Source organism: Scardinius erythrophthalmus, assembly GCF_964197995.2.
Source record: "Scardinius erythrophthalmus genome assembly, chromosome: 20".
Lineage (NCBI taxonomy): Eukaryota > Metazoa > Chordata > Actinopteri > Cypriniformes > Leuciscidae > Scardinius > Scardinius erythrophthalmus.
In genome coordinates this window covers 37,320,701-37,338,200 of record NC_138240.1, presented here as the reverse complement: position 1 = coordinate 37,338,200, position 17,500 = coordinate 37,320,701, and the positions used below count along the sequence as shown (strand labels likewise).

The 17,500-nt window shown below is 41.7% G+C and overlaps 1 protein-coding gene across 3 annotated transcripts in view; it reads right to left on the bottom strand.

The window, feature by feature from the left end:
* The window catches only part of mib2 (MIB E3 ubiquitin protein ligase 2), a 100,302-nt gene that overhangs the window by 5,093 nt on the left and 77,709 nt on the right, over positions 1-17,500 (bottom strand). For all 3 annotated transcript variants that reach the window (XM_081348144.1, XM_081348143.1, XM_081348145.1), the window contains 6 exons: positions 17,219-17,352; positions 16,139-16,287; positions 14,254-14,410; positions 11,644-11,798; positions 1,927-2,053; positions 1,277-1,501 (listed from right to left, as the gene is read on the bottom strand). In XM_081348144.1, coding sequence (XP_081204270.1) covers positions 1,277-1,501; positions 1,927-2,053; positions 11,644-11,798; positions 14,254-14,410; positions 16,139-16,287; positions 17,219-17,352 — 947 coding nt within the window. The remainder of the gene's footprint in view (positions 1-1,276; positions 1,502-1,926; positions 2,054-11,643; positions 11,799-14,253; positions 14,411-16,138; positions 16,288-17,218; positions 17,353-17,500) is intronic.

Genomic DNA, 17,500 nt, shown 5'->3' with positions numbered 1-17,500 from the left:
TACAACCTGTTTTTACAGTGTTGAGATTTAGCCAATCACAGACATGCACATAAAGGCAATGACCAATCAGAGACGTTTAAGTCAGTCAGAATCTGAGTTTGTTTGTGCTATTCATAATTATAATAAATGTTTATTTTCATGCAGCTGAGTGCAAAGTTTCAGGAGTGACAAATGTATTAAAATGCGGGATTGAGATTTGAAATATAAATTGTGCTATATAAATAAATTTTGACTTGACTTTGACTATTTACTTATCATTAATAGCATTAAAAACTAGAATGTACATTTCCTGAAGAAAATGTGAGTGGGTGCTTGCAGTGGCAAAACTCGCTACTCGGTTGCCAGGGTAAGGTTAGCCAATTTTTAGCAAGCAAGATGTTTTTACCACGTTGCTACATGGGAAAATTTGGGCAGCTCCTGCCCCCCAGGGGTGCAACTTTTACCCCATTGTGAGGAATGTTCTTACAGAGCCTGTCAGCCTCTTCAAATGTGGCAAATCAGACGTTTCTGCGAAATCCTCGCTCTGAGCTATGACTCGTCAAAGTTTGTCGCAATGTTAAGTCTATGGGATTTTTTTCGCCCCTGGGGCGAACACCGCCCCCCCGTTCACTTAGAAAAGTCATAGCACACCATTCACGAATAATCCGCACGATCTGATGCCTCACTCGTGGGTCTGTGACAAAAGCTGCGGGAGGAGTAGCGCTTCAAACGTTTGGCGGAATAATAAATAAGAAAATAATAATAAGTATGAGCAATAGCAATAGTGAGTGCCTTGCTTTTGGCAAGCACCCACTAATTAACTAATTTAATTTATTTTACATATTTTCAAATAGTTGAATAAAATAGTTTTCAAATTTATCCACTTTAGAGAGCGTTTTCAAAAAGGTTTGTTTTCATTAATAAAAAACGCTGTCTCCATGTAGATGGAATGCCAAAACAGAGAGAAAGATGCGTTTTCTAATGAAAACGTATTGGTGTGTATGAGGCCTGAGGTGTGGTCCCTGTGAGCGGCTCCTCTAGTGGCCTGGCAGCAGAATACAGCGTTTATAGTCGTTTTCACGGATCTGTGTGAATGGGGATCGTTTTGACAATGGTGTCGCCTGTACACGGAAAACTCAAAGGAAAAACCTCTCCGTTTTAAGCATATCGTTGTCATGTAAACGTGCCCTCAGTGTAGACGGAGGGCCAAAACGGAGAAAAAGAAACGTTTTCTAACGAAACCGCGTTTAGTGTGTCCGAGGCCTGAGGTGTGGTCCCTGTGAGCGGCTCATCTTACCCTGCTGTACAGCGCGGCTCCCTCTCCCTCTGCACTGCTCATGACTGTGCTCAGCTGCTGTCGGCTCAGAGCCGTGTGCATCGCCGTGTCCCCATCCTCGTCCTCCGCGTTCACGTCTGCGCCCTCCGTCACCAGCAGAGCCACCAGGGCCATGTGACCCTGAGTCACGCACAACTGCAGCGCCGTCTGGTTACGGTTGTTGCGGATGTTGATGTCACAGCGACCCTTCAAAACAAAAGAGTCACAGATACACCACCGGTCAATCAATCTGTTTCTCTCATAATCAGGGTTTTTATGATGCACTTTTATGAAGGATAGATGCACTTTTATGATGGACAGATGCACTGTTATGATGGACAGATGCACTTTTATGAAGGATAGATGCACTTTAATGATGGATAGATGCACTTTTATGATGGACAGATGCACTTTTATGGACTTCAAAACAGAAATGGCAATCCACTGCCATTATAAAGCTTGGAAGGGCCAGGACATTTTTTAATATAACTCTGATTGTATTCGTCTGAAAGAAGAAAGTCATATACACCTAGGATGACTTGAGGGAGAGTAAATCATGGGCTAACTAACTATAGTTTTGGGTGAACTATCCCTTTAAATTTGGGAATAAGGAACAGCGTGATCTCTCACACCTCTTTGAGGAGGATCTCGGCCACATCCCGGTGGTTGTTCAGAGCGGAGAGATGAAGAGCGGAGAATCCATCATCCTTCTTCACGTCAGCCAGCTGTCGCGCTCTAGCCAAGATCATCTCCGTTGCGCTGGAGGAACACACACACACACACACACAAGGTCAGAATCCAGCGCTATTAGCACTCGCTCAGAGGATCGTAGAAGCTTAGACGCCACATTTTACATTTAAATCTGTTTTCAGACACCAGGAACACCGGCTCAGGATCTTCTATCAGTCTGTTGGGGTTTACAAGGTCATAAAGTTCCATTTGTTAACATTAGTTAACATGAACTAACACTGAACAATATTTCTAAAGCATTTATTAATATTATTTAATGTCAATTTCAACATTTACTAATGCATGATTAAAATCAAAAGTTAATATTATTGAAATCACCTGAACTAACAATGAACAGCTGTATTGTTAATAACTAATGTTAATAAAGATTAATAAACATGGAAACACATATACAGTCAAATCTAAAATTATTCAGACATCAGATATCATTTGATATTTGTTTACTAGTGTGTGCAGGACACTATAGGTCATTTATGTAAGTGAGGAGAGCAAAATAAAGTAAACTGTGACACATTATACCCAAATATTCTTCATACAGAGACTACCAGTAAAACTTAGGGACCAAAAATGATTCTGACACTTTGAGCTGATCATGTTTTGCTGAAGTGTGTTTTCTTTAATTGCTAATGCTCTTTTTACACACAGACTGAACACAATGAAGCATTGCTTGGTGATTGGTTGAGCTAAACTGGTATTATCTAATTGTGTAGTTAAATTTAACAGCTGACAGATATTCAACATAATTCATGTGTGAGACAGTCTAACAGAAGGACGGACAAAACCAGTCAAATATCAACTGAGTTCTGCTCATATTTCATTACCATTCTCTAAACTATAGCGAGTAAACTGATAATGTGAGAAATGTTGAAGGTTTCTGAATAAATTATGGTTTGACAGTATATTGCTTATTGCTATTGAATGGATTAACTAATGTTAACTGATGTTAACTGATGGGACCTTCTTGTAAAGTGTTACAATGTATTTTATAGTGTTAACGACTGGCTGGCTGTACATTATGCTTTTCATTACATGGCTACTCATTTACTAAATAATTAAATATACAAACATGAACTATTGATCTGAATGTAAATTATTTCGATGGTCACTTTAGACATTCTACTGACTATAAGTAAATTAGCAACTACATGTCAACTTAATCGACTAACCCTAACCTAATAATGTACTAATACTCTAATGAGAGCTAGTTGACGTTTTGCAGCATCACTTGTACGTAAGCAGAATGTCTAAAGTGGACCATTGAAATGTAACCTGATTTCATTATAAGAGAAGTAGAGCAGAATGTGACATGAAACTAGAACAGTTAAGTAGGGAATCTAGCCAAGGACAACAGTCAATTATACAGTTTAGCGTCATGTACTTAAAAGAGGGTGTTTGGAAGGTCAAAAAAACAAAACTCCAGCTCCTCCTGTGTGTGTGTGTGTGTGTGTGTGTGTGTGTGTGTGTGAGGTAGATTAGCTGAGTCTTGAAGGGTATGCAGTTGTTTACGCTGATGTCCAGCAGGATTCAGCAGCTCTACATCAGATTACACTGTGTGTGTGTGTGTGTGTGTGTGTGTGTGTGTGTGTGTGTGTGTGTGTGTGTGTGTGTGTGTGTGTGTGTGTGTGTGGAAGCACATCTGCTCCCAGGTGTCAGTCAGTCTAATTGGCTGCCATGTCACCAATCTGCTCTTACTGACCTTGATTCCTAACAAAACAACCCACACCACACACCCCCCCCACACGCACACAAACACTCACTCACTCACACACACACACACACACACACACACACACACACACACACACACACACATCACTCACTCTCGCACACTCACTCTCGCACACTCACTCTCGCACACTCACTCTCGCACACTCACACACTCACTCACACACTCACTCACTCTCACTCACTCACTCACACTCACACACACTCACTCACTAGGGCTGTCAACGAATATTCTAAATTCGAATATATATTCGAATAGTTTTAAAAAACAGAAATTCGAAAGTGAAAATTAATATTCGAATGTGAATTTCGAATATGGAAAAACACGCCCGCGGAAGCAGAGGCGCGGCTGTCTGCTTTGCGAGTGGGTGCGCGCGCTGTCTCGTCAGGGTCGCCCTGTCTAGCACAGCGTCACTGCTGAAAGTTGACTTGCATGGAAGATGGCAGAAAGTGCAGAGCCCAAGTTCAACTCGACCGCAGCAGAGAAAGTGATTTTAAGCCATGTCTGGAAGTAATTTGGATTTTGGTCGGTAGAACGTAAAATTGTGGAGCCACGACTCCCGCGAGATAAAGTAGTATGCAAGCTATCTATGTAAGATACAGATAGCATACCATTCGACCACTAGCAACATGAGGTCACATCTCGAAAATTGTGTGCCTCATTTTATTTAACGTTAAACAGAAAAGTTCCACGTTTACCACAGCACAGCTCGCTCGGAGCGTTCAATGTCGGTTCTATACTGTAAAACTTCAATTAATGTTAATAAATTTGTTTCAATCACTGAATGAAGCCTGCTATATTTGGGACAAGAGTCGCAACCTTAAATTGCTTGCACAAAACTCTTGATCAGCACTCAACATGTGCTTATTGTTGTTGTTCATTTTTAAACCGTTATGCGCAGAGAGCGCGAGCGCGAGGGCGAGGGAGGGAGAGAGTGCCTGCGAGTGAGCGAGAGTGAGGTCTGCGGTCTTGGCCATTAGTTTATTTACTTGATTTTGTGTTGGTAATACATTGTCAAATATGTTTAAACTTAAATTAACTACCTATACAAGTAGTAATGTCTCTTTGTATTAATTTGTCCTGTTATTGACGTAATGCGCGTCATTGACAAAATGCGCAACCAGATGTTCGAATAGTTCGAATATTCGTATGTGTTTTAGAGGGAATATTCGAACGTCATTTTTGAACAATTTTGACAGCCCTATCACTCACTCACTCACACTCACTCACTCACTCACACAGACACACACTCACTCACTTTCACTCACTCACACACTCACTCTCGCACACTCACTCTCGCACACTCACACACTCACTCACTTTCACTCACTCTCGCACACTCACTCACTCTCGCACACTCACTCTCGCACACTCACACACTCACTCACACTCACTCTCGCACACTCACACACTCACTCACACACTCACTCACACACTCACTCACTCACACACTCACTCACACACTCACACACTCACTCACTCACACACACACTCACACTCACTCACACTCACTCACTCACTCACTCACACTCACTCTCGCACACTCACTCTCGCACACTCACTCTCGCACACTCACTCTCGCACACTCACTCTCGCACACTCACACTCACTCACACACACTCACACACTCACTCACTCACACACACTCACTCTCGCACACTCACTCACTCACTCGCACACTCACTCTCGCACACTCACTCTCGCACTCACTCTCGCACACTCACTCACACACTCACTCACACACTCACTCACCTCACTCACACACTCACACATTCACACACACACTCACTCACTCACTCACACACTCACTCACTCACTCACTCACTCACTCACACACTCTCACTCACACACTCACTCACACACTCACTCACTCACTCACTCACTCACTCACTCACTCACTCACTCACACACTCACTCACACACTCACACACTCACTCTCGCACACTCACTCTCGCACACTCACACACTCACTCACTCTCGCACACTCACTCTCGCACACTCACTCTCGCACACTCACTCTCGCACACTCACTCTCGCACACTCTCGCACACTCACTCTCGCACTCTCACTCTCGCACTCACACACTCTCGCACTCACACACTCACTCACTCACACTCACACACTCACACACTCACTCACACACGCACTCACTCTCGCACTCACTCTCGCACTCACTCTCGCACTCACTCTCGCACTCACTCTCGCACTCACTCTCGCACTCACTCTCGCACACTCACTCTCGCACACTCACTCTCGCACAATCACACACTCACTCACACACACACTCACTCACTCTCACTCACTCACTCACACTCACTCACTCACTCACACACTCACTCACTCACACACTCACTCACACACTCACTCACACACTCACTCACACACTCACTCACACACTCACTCACACACTCACTCACACACTCACACACTCACTCACTCACACTCACTCACACACTCACTCACACTCACTCACACACTCACTCACTCTCACTCACTCACACACTCACACACTCACACACACTCACACACTCACTCACTCACACACACTCGCTCACTCACTCACTCACTCACTCACTCACACACTCACACACTCACTCACTCACACTCGCTCACTCACACAAACACATCACTCACTCACACACTCTCACTCACTCACACACACACTCACTTCACTCACTCACACTCACACACTCACTCACACTCGTTCACTCACTCGCTCACTCACTCACACAAACACTCATCACTCACTCACACACTCTCACTCACTCACACACACTCACTCACACTCGCTCACTCACTCACTCACTCACACAAACACTCATCACTCACTCACACACTCACTCTCGCACTCACTCTCGCACTCACTCTCGCACACTCACTCTCGCACACTCACTCTCGCACAATCACACACTCACTCACACACTCACTCACTCACTCACACACTCACTCACTCACTCACACACTCACTCACACACTCACTCACTCACTCACTCACTCACACACTCACTCACACACTCACACACTCACTCACACACTCACTCACACACTCACTCACACACTCACTCACACACTCACTCACACTCACACACACACTCACTCACACACTCACTCACTCTCACTCACTCACTCACACACACTCACACACTCACACACTCACACACTCACTCACACTCGCTCACTCACACACACACTCACTCACACACTCACTCACACACTCACTCACTCACACTCACACACTCACTCACACTCGCTCACTCACTCACTCACTCACACTCACTCACACTCGCTCACTCACTCACTCACACACTCACTCACTCACTCACACTCGCTCACTCACTCACTCACTCACACAAACACTAATCACTCACTCACACACTCTCACTCACTCACACACTCACTCACTCACTCACACTCACACACTCACACACTCACTCACACAAACACTCATCACTCACTCACACACTCTCACTCACTCACACACTCACTTCACTCACTCACTCACACACTCACACTCACTCACACACTCACTCACTCACTCACTCACTCACTCACTCACACACTCTCACTCACTCACCACAAACACTCATCACTCACTCACTCACTCACTCACTCACACACTCTCACTCACTCACACACTCACTTCACTCACACACTCTCACTCACTCACTCACTCACTCACTCACTCACTCACTCACTCACTCACTCACTCACTCACTCACTCACTCACTCACTCTCACTCACTCACTCACACACTCTCACTCACTCACCACAAACACTCATCACTCACTCACTCACTCACTCACTCACTCACACACTCATCACTCACTCACACAAACACTCATCACTCACTCACACGCTCACGCTCACTCACTCGCTCACTAACTTGCTCACTCGCACCCTTCAGATCAGACACATTATACCAGCTGTATATTCTCTAAGACTCTCTGCTGTGTCACTCGAATGAGTCTCTAAACAGAGCACATGTCTGTGAGAACAATAATGAACTCTTGTTTCCAATGTGACATATCATCTCTCACCACCTTCTACTTGAGCCAAGATGTTCTTGTGGCTTGCAAATCGAACACGTTATACAAAAATATGCTTAATGAATCAATCAATCACATGAGAGACCAGCAAGAGAACAGTGTTAAACACATCTATATATATAGTAGACCATAATATTCCTGCTATGTCCCATGGTACTTTGCACAAAATGTGGCCAAGACTTCCAGTCAGATATTGCTAATAATCACAAATAATCCAACCAATGTTGGATGAGGGGAGTGTTTGGGAAACTTGCTGGAAAACAATCATCATATTTACAATACTGCACTAATGCGCAGATAATACATCTTAAAACTACTTTAATACAACAAGAAATTCATCAGTGTTAATTTCCTCCTGCGATATTTAATATAATTTAATTGAATCCAAAATACACCGCAGAATCTTTAGGAACTACTAAAGAACACAACACTTCTAAACAAAAACTCTTACCCTACACTGAAACCTGAATCTGATTGGTTCTCCAGATCCAGGAGCTTGTGTAAATCACGTTAAGTGTGACTACATGAGTGTGTGCGAGGGAGTGTGTCCCTGTGGCTGTTCAGGTCAACTGTGTCGCTGTTATGAAAGAACCGGAAGAAACGTGTACAAGCCTGCGTGTGCGTGTTTATCAGCAAGTGTGGCTGGAAGAGCATGTTCTGGATTAGGAAACATCTCCAGTCTGACTCACTCAAGAGGTCATATGCCATGTATTTGTCAAGAGTATCAAAGGCAAACTTTGCTGACCTTTCTCATGCTCAAACAGCAACATTACACACTAAAAGTATGATTTTATCTTAAATCTCCCTTTCCTGTCAAAAAAACCTAGAAAAAGCAGTATCTTCACAACTGTGTTCCTTTTTTAGAAAGAAATTTTATCTCCAAGGATTTCCAGTCAGGATTTAGACAGTACCATAGTACTGAGACTGCTCTCATTAGAGTCACAAATGATTTGCTCTTATCATCCGATCATGGTTGTATCTCTCTATAAGTGGATCTAAGTGCTGCATTTGATGCTATTGACCAGAATATTCTTTTGAATAGACCTGAAAATTACATTGGCATTAGATCACAAGTTCAGTATGGCGTACCTCAAGGCTCAGTACTAGGACCACTGCTGTTCACTCTGTACATGCTACCCTTAGGAGATATCATTAGCAAGCATGGCATTAGTTTTCACTGTTACGCTGATGATACTCGATGGTCGTCGCACCCAGACAAAATATACCAATTCACCAAATTAACAGAATGCATAGTTAATCTAGGAATTTCCTACTACTTAATTCCCAACCTCTGCATGTAATAACCTTGAATACTGTCTAACACTTGATGGCTTCTCTGTTAAGTCTTCGTCGTCGGTTAGGAACCTGGGTGTGCTCTTTGTAACCAATCTTTCACTTTAAAGCCACATTTCTAGCATCTGTAAAACCGCATTCTTCCATCTTAAAAATATATCTAAATTACGCCATATGCTCTCATTGACAAATGCAGAACAATTAGTTCATGCGTTCATGACCTCAAGGCTAGATTATTGTAATGCTCTACTGGGTGGTTGCCCTGCACGCTTAATAAACAAACTACAGCTGGTCCAAAACGCAGCCGCTCGAGTTCTTACCAGAACCAGGAAGTATGACCATATTAGCCCGGTTCTGTCAAAACTGCATTGGCTCCCTATTAAACATCATATACATTTTTAAATTATGCTAATTACTAACAAAGCACTAAATGGTTTAGCTCCGCAGTACTTGAGCGAGCTCTTAACGCATTATAGTCCTTCACGTCTATTGATCTTTCGATCTCAAAATTCATCCCAATTGATACTGCAGGCGGTAGATCCTTTTCCTATTTAGCACCTAAACTCTGAAACAGCCTTCCTAGCCTTGTTCGGGAAGCAGACACATTCTGTAAAAATCTAGACTAAAAACACATCTCTTTAACCTGGCATACACATAACACATTATCACATTCATTTAAAAGATTTGTTAAGCTGGATGAATTAGGCTAGGTCAACCGGCACCGGGAACACTTCCTATAACACCTGATGTACTTGTTACATCGTAAGAAGAATGGCATCCAGGCTAATATTAGTCTCTCTGTTTATCCTGAGGTTACCGTAGTCAGCTGAATCCGGCCCGTATCCAGATCGGATGGTGGACCTGCACCTAGACACGACCACAACACAGCCCTGAATGTCAGAAGAGACCGTGTTAACTAGACTCTCCCCTTTGAAGGCCTCGTCACACGACAGCCATCGGCACAGGTCCTCCGCATAGACCCTATGGCCAGCTTCGGCTCCATACCGGCATGATGGATCTGATCTTCAAGCAAAAGGAACTGGATGAATATCTGAATGCTTCCGATCCTGATCTGAATTCTGACTTGTGATGCAGTCTGAATCATAATGACACCATGTTCGTTCGTTGGCCAGAGGAGAACTGGCTCCCCGACTGAGCCTGGTTTCACCCAAGGTTTTTGTCTCCGTTTGGGTTCCTTGCCACTGTCGCCTCTGGCTTGCTTAGTTGGGGACACTTTATATGTAAGCAATAAGGTACGAGAGGCTGTGCTGTATCGTGAATAAGTCACGGCTGAAGGACGTTGTTAGGCACGAGTCAGCCATGGCTTATTCACGATACAGCACTAGCCTCTCGTACCTTATTGCTTTTATATAACGGTTACCACAAAATGCAAATATTAAAGCCAAAAAAAAATATATATATGTTTCAATGCAACTTTCATGAAGTAAAATCACTAAAAGCCTTCCTTCCACTGGAAAAAATAGTCCCTGACTGTGAAAAGCAACAGAAGTTACATTATATCGCCTTTAGATGGTGGCAAAGACTGACTTAGTGAGTCTGTCAGTAGAGAAGACTTTTATATTGAAAGGACTGGTTGTGAACACGGAGAAGCAAGACGCAACTGACGAATGATTAGCGTGTCATGGCACGGCTAAACACCATAACTGTTAAAAGGACAAGATATCGAAGCGGACATTCAAACTGATTTTTTTTACGAATATAGTAATGAGTACTGACCTGAAGGAAAATGCTATATAAACTGTAAATGCAGGTACACTCACTTACTCGATCTCTCACAATACTCTATAAGCTTCAATGAACAACATTAATGAGAACATAGCCTATGTTTAAGTTGCTAAGAGTGGTTGCTAGGGGTGTTGTGTAGTGACATAAAACACAGCTATTGACCAATCAGAATCAAGGACTGGAACTAACAGTTTTATAATCAACAATAGTACTGATCAGACTGTACTGACACTATTGCATGAGAACTGAATTGACCTGGATGAGGACATCCCTGCTTTCTGCAGAACTGCTTTATAGAGGAAATTAACTAATTTAATAATTGATGATCTTTACAACGGAACTGAATCAACACTGAACTGACTTCAGCTGAATAATGATGCTATTTTCTTTTAGAGATGTTGTGCATCGATAATGAACTCTGTTTGCATCAATGAATCATTATTTTCCTGTTATCACTGTAAAACTGCATTGAAACAATCTGTATTGTATAAAGAGCTATATAAATAAAGGTGACTTGACTGTACTTAAAGAAAGAAGAACATGGAAAAAAACATCATAGGTCCTCTTTAAATACTGATTTGAGTAAATTAAGTCATTATGCGAGAATAAGCACATTTGAGAGACATGTAACTAGCACAATTATGCAGGAAAATTCAGTCAAATACAGAGTTTAGTGTTTTTATGCAAAAACATCTGACGAGCAGAACGTGGCTGAACAGTTATGATTGCACAGTGATGTGTAATAAAGGAGGAACAGCGACTCTAGGACGGGGAAGATGGACACTCACAGCTTGTTGCCCTTCAGAGCGGCGTGGTGCAGGAGGTTAAACCCGCGGTTGTTCTGCTGGGTGAAATCGATGTTGGGCACCACATTCAGAATCTCAATGATGCTTCTGAAGTCTTTAGCAATGGCGTCATGTAGGGGTGTATCTCCATATGAATCCTGACAACAGAACAGGAAAAAAAAAAAAATCACTTAAAGGGATATATCATGAAATCTGACTTCCTCCGTGCTATAGTCAGTGCTATAATCGGTGCTTCTACCAACACAGAAAACATGAAAAGTGAAACCCAGTAACTGTGTTCTGGTGAGTCTTTCTCTGCAAGCATGTTATAAAATAAGCCGATCAGATTTCGCTCTCCTTCTGACGTATGAAGAGGATCTTATTATAATATTACCGGCCCTTAATCTCCACGTTTACACACACCAGCCGACATTTGGTTCCACACGCGCCAACAGAGACCAGTTCTAACGCACTGATGAAGATCCAGCAGAGCCTGAAGCTGTTGTGTGGTTGAGCACAGACGAGCACTGAACACTATTGACCAGAACATGTCACCGCTGTCTTATAAAGACCTCAGGAACTGTGGACACTTGTGGAGAAGTTAAACATGATGATGAGATGATCAGTGTAACTCCACAACAACTACAGAAATGTCTCCGCTAACATTCAGAAGCTCTTCCTGAGTCTCTCCGTAAGGCTGCACTCGCTACTGGTTATACTGGGATTCTGGATGAGGGAGATTGGCCTGTTCTGTTATTGCCGGAGTTTCTGAAGCTCGTGAAAAGACTCCGCCCTCTTCTGAATGGGGGCGGAGCTAAAGCTCATTTGCATTTAAAGGGACACACACAAAAACGGCACGATTTTGCTCACACCCAAAAAGGGGCAAATTTGACAAACTATAATAAATGATCCAGGGTGATTTTGACCTGAAATTTCACACACACATTCTGGGGACACCAGAGATTTACATTACATCTTGTGAAAAGGGGCATAATATGTCACCTTTAAATCATGACGTTGGTCAAATGTTAAAGGGATACGCCACCCTTGTCGGCAGCAATAGCCTTGTGGGCAGCGCACCGACATACATCGCCTTTGTGCTTCGGGTGACCCGAGTTTGAGTCCCGGCTCATGGACCTTTTCCGATCCCGTCCCCCTCGCGTCCTGCCCACTATACACTATCCTATCATAATAAAGGCACAAATTCCAAAAAATATATATTTTTAGAAGGGATATGCCACCATAAACAACCCATAAGAGCTAACTTACTGTTGGGCTGGCTAATGATGTGCTAAAGTTGCTCAGCTTGATGAGATCTATAAGTGCATGAAGTTTGGTTACTGTGGATGAAAAGGGTTGTGCTGTTGAGCCGAACATGCCAACTTGTGCCCGGCCAACCCGAACATGCTTTCAGGTGCTTTTTCCCAACGTGCTTTTGTGCATGTTAAGAGCCACAACAGTGCCAGAGAATTCAAACAAAACAATCCATTGAAACAAAACGTCCCTTTAGGTCTTAGGCCCTAATTCCACTGTTAACCCACCCTTAAACCTGCCCACACCACTGAACCTGCCCACACTGAACCTGTCCTAACCGTACCAGCATCAGACCTCAACAGCAGCACAAGTGTTTGCAATACAACATCAACACAATGAGTTTATTGTTCCAAACAATTGTTATTTTTGATGCAAGTACACAGTAGTTAAAGCACCTAAAATAAAGTGACCAACTTGATTTCTTCACCTTTAAAGATCCACCTCTGCGAGTCCACATGTGGCGAGCTCACAGTGCCTACATGTTGACGCTCTAAAAAAAGCATGATCAGCAATCGTGACCGTAATCCAAACGAGGACACACACAGGACCGTCACTTCTTGTGCGCTGTATTCTGCTCTTCTTTTGCTTATGCATTATCCTTGCTCTTTTCTATCATTTGTACGCGGTTACGGTTTCATTGTTGCATCTCAGTTGTAAAGTGTCTTTGAGATATACAGAGAAGCTATATAAATTAAACTTGACATTTACGTCAAGCGCAAACACAACAGCTGACCAGAAGATGAAAATCTTACTTACACACACCTATCATTTTGCTTCAGAAGACACAGATTCATTTTCCTCATGATGGCTGTGCACTTATTGAATCGTCAACCCATATTCACTCGCATTATCTGGACTCACAGACATTATTTCTCTAAAAATCTTGAGAGTCAGAAAATGATGATTTTTATTTTTATGTGAACTCTGTACTTGTATACAAATCAAATATTTTATATCATAGGTTATGATTAATACTGAAGAAGTTTAAAATTGAAATTTGATGAATTAAAATATTAAATAATAACTGTAATTAAATAAAAACAGCATCAACAACATGCCACTGGAAGCCTCTTGCCCCAAATCTGCACATAACATAAAAACAATAATTCTAAACGAGTTCACAACCCCCCATTAACATACAAATAATAGCCAACTAATATTTTAATATCCAACATAAAAAAAAAAAAAAACACTGCTCCCAACTACCAAAAAAAAAAAAAACTCCAGTTAAACTCAAACCAGATAACTAATCCAGATGTTTAGTGTTGATGTTCCCGTGAGGCGGCTGGTGTGTCTGACCTGAAGGTTGACGTCGGCCGAGTGCTCCGTCAGCACTCTCACCACGTCCGTGAAGCCTTTATTAACCGCGATGTGCAGCGCCGTACACATGGAGTTATTCAGCAGGTTCACAGCGGCTCCTTTACTGAGCAGCAGACGCGCAATCTCCGCCTGGTTCCTGCACACACGCGAACAAGAGCACATGTCAGACACACACAGACGAGGTATAGGGAAACACTGCATGAGATAAACAAGACCAAGCATACCATAAAACACCCCTCAGAAAAAGAAATGTTCTACTGTAAAATATCTTCTTTTGTGTTCAACAGAAGAAAGAAACTCATACAGGTTTGGAACAACAAAAAGGTGAGTAAATGATGACAGAATTTAGGCAACATATGTTATATAATACAGACATTGTGATACAGTGATATTTAACATGTCTGTAATATTGCTGCGGAAATATTCGGGGGTTATCCATGGTTTGTTGTAGTAATTCTTTAATGCTTTTACATTTTTAAATGTCATTTTAATGTAGGGTGAGGAGAATAATGTCATCTCAGTTACCCAGTGTTTGAAACTGCTTACTGGGTTCATAGAGCAAACCTTTCGCTGGTCGTTTACAGTTACGCACATAATTTGTGCAAACATCATGGGGTGCTATAATAGTTTTAGTACACCGTTTACTTTCTTTGATTAACAGTTCTGTCTAATAATTTATTACATTTAAATAAACTAAATGAAGATGGAGAATGGGAGCTCCAGTGTATCTGTGCTTAGGTTCTGCTTTCTTTTCGGTGCTGTCAAAATAAAAGTCTTGCATACTGTCAGTCTTGCATACTTGGTGATATAACGGTTGACCACATTAATCAGACTAGAGTTAGCTTAGCCCTGGTGTTGTGCGTTTCTGAGAAAGACAGAGATGACGCTTGTATTTAATCCTTCAAATAATCGATTACGGTGAAGACTGTAGCTCGACTACTCAAAGAAACCCTTCCTGTAGCACGGTTATGTCAGTGTCTCTAGAGCATTCCTTCATGTTAATGGGTTAAATACAGTTTACTGAGTGATACTACAACATCGCTGTGTGCTCCGAGTGAGGAAAAAAACATAGGCTGTCCTGCATGCAGGGTTTGAAATGAACTTTTTCACTTACCGGCCAATTTGGCTACTAAATTTTTAAGTCCCGGCCATTCAGAACTTCTACTAGCCAAAAAATAATAATAATAATAATAAATAAATAAACTACTTTGTCACAGCTTATATATATTAGTTAATCTGGTTTATTTCTCTTTTTTCCCCATTTTTTCTTCATATTTATATATATATATATATTATAAAATTTGGATTTCATACATTCATTTCTTATTCAAACAAAATCCTGTCATCCAGCATCTCCTTCCTCTTTCATCCTCATCACAAAAATGTGTTTTAGGTGGACGGATCAATACAGTACAAAGAACATCAAAAAAATTTAGGATGTTGAAAATAACAATGTCTTTTCTGTTAACCAAATGCTTTTTAATCTTCGCTATTGCTTAAATGCAAATGAACAAGCGCGCCGTTATTTGTTGTGTAGTGACGAATGTTCAAGTAAGCCAGATATGCGAAAATTCTGTGCAATACACTGTATTTAATATATCATGATGACTCATGAGTATTTGCTCTAAATCTGCACAGATTTGGCTTATACAAACTTCCCAGCAAAGCGAGTAAACATAAGTAACCCGCCAAATTAGCTAGTGATTTGACAGCGTTCCCCGCCACAGCTTTTTTTCCCCGTGTTTGGCGGCTGTTAATTCCAAACCCTGCCTGCATCTAATACTTGGTAATACACATAGGGACTTTTCTTATAATTGTCAGAAATATCCAGCTGTGGAGGGCATGAACAAGCGTTGGCGCTCACCCGAACGCTGTGTAGTGTAGCGCGGCGTCTCCGTCCTCGTCTTTAGCTTCGATGCTGCTGTTAGCCTGAAGCAGGACCTTCACCACCTCCACATGCCCCTGATGAGCAGCAACCTGCAGAGCGGTCTTACCCTGGTTCTTTATATCCACCTGGACACAGTCACACACAGGCGTCAGTAAAACACACTTCTGCAAAGACTTGACCCATCGACCGACCAATCGACCTACTTCACATCCATGCTCAACGGAATCAGAGAGAGAGAGAGACACTACCGGTCAAAAGTTTGGAATAATGTTTTTTTTTTTTTTAAGGAATAATTTATTCCTGTGATCGAAGATGAATTTTCAGCATGATTTATTTGAAATAGAAATCTTTTGTAACATTATAAATGTCTTTACTGTCACTTTTGATTGATTTAATGTGCCCTTGCTGAATACAAGTCTTTCTTACACTATCATACAAATGTTTCCAAATATAAATGTTACTTGAGCATCAAATCATCATATAAGAATGATTTCTGAAGGATCATGTGGCACTGAAGACTGGAGTAATGATGCTGAAAATTCAGCTGAATATAACAGGAATAAATTACACTTTACTATATATTCACATAGAAAACATGTTTTAAATTGTAATAATATTTCACTATTATTAATGTATTTTTGATCAAATAAATGCAGCCTTGAGGAGTAGAAGAGACTCTTCCAAAAAATTTTAAGAAATGTAGTACTCTAGTAGTTAATTGTCAAACTAATAATTGTGATTTGCCATTTAATTATGTTTTGTCTATTTTAAAACTTGGAATAATTGAAAAAATACTTAAAAATTATAATAAAATATACATTTCTGATTTACTTTAATGCTGTAAAAATGTATATTTATATAATTAATAATACTATAACATATACTTTTATTATACTATAAGGGCAGTTTTTCCTGCAAACACAGATAAACAGCTAAGTCTGTCTCTAGTGTGTTTATAAAAGGAAAGGCTGTAACCCTTTGTACAGACAGATCCAGAAATAACTTAAAACGACCAGAGATTTTCTACTAAATTCTCTCAGGCTGTGAGGCACTGACCTTGTCAGGGTATTTTTGCACCATTTCGCGGACTTTAGTGGCGCTCCCGTGCGCCGCCTCGATAACTAGCCGTCCCGGATGATCCTGCTCCGTCGACTGAGACAGCAGCTTCTCCAGGACGGAAATAACCGTACCTGAATGACGGAGAGGGAAAGAATTAAACACTGCGTTCAGAAAGGTTTCCATGAGCCCAAGTGTCACTGTCCCACAGTTCAAAACCAGTCAGAATGAGTCAAAATGTCACCATGCATCAAGACACAAACAATCCAGCACTGGAACAGC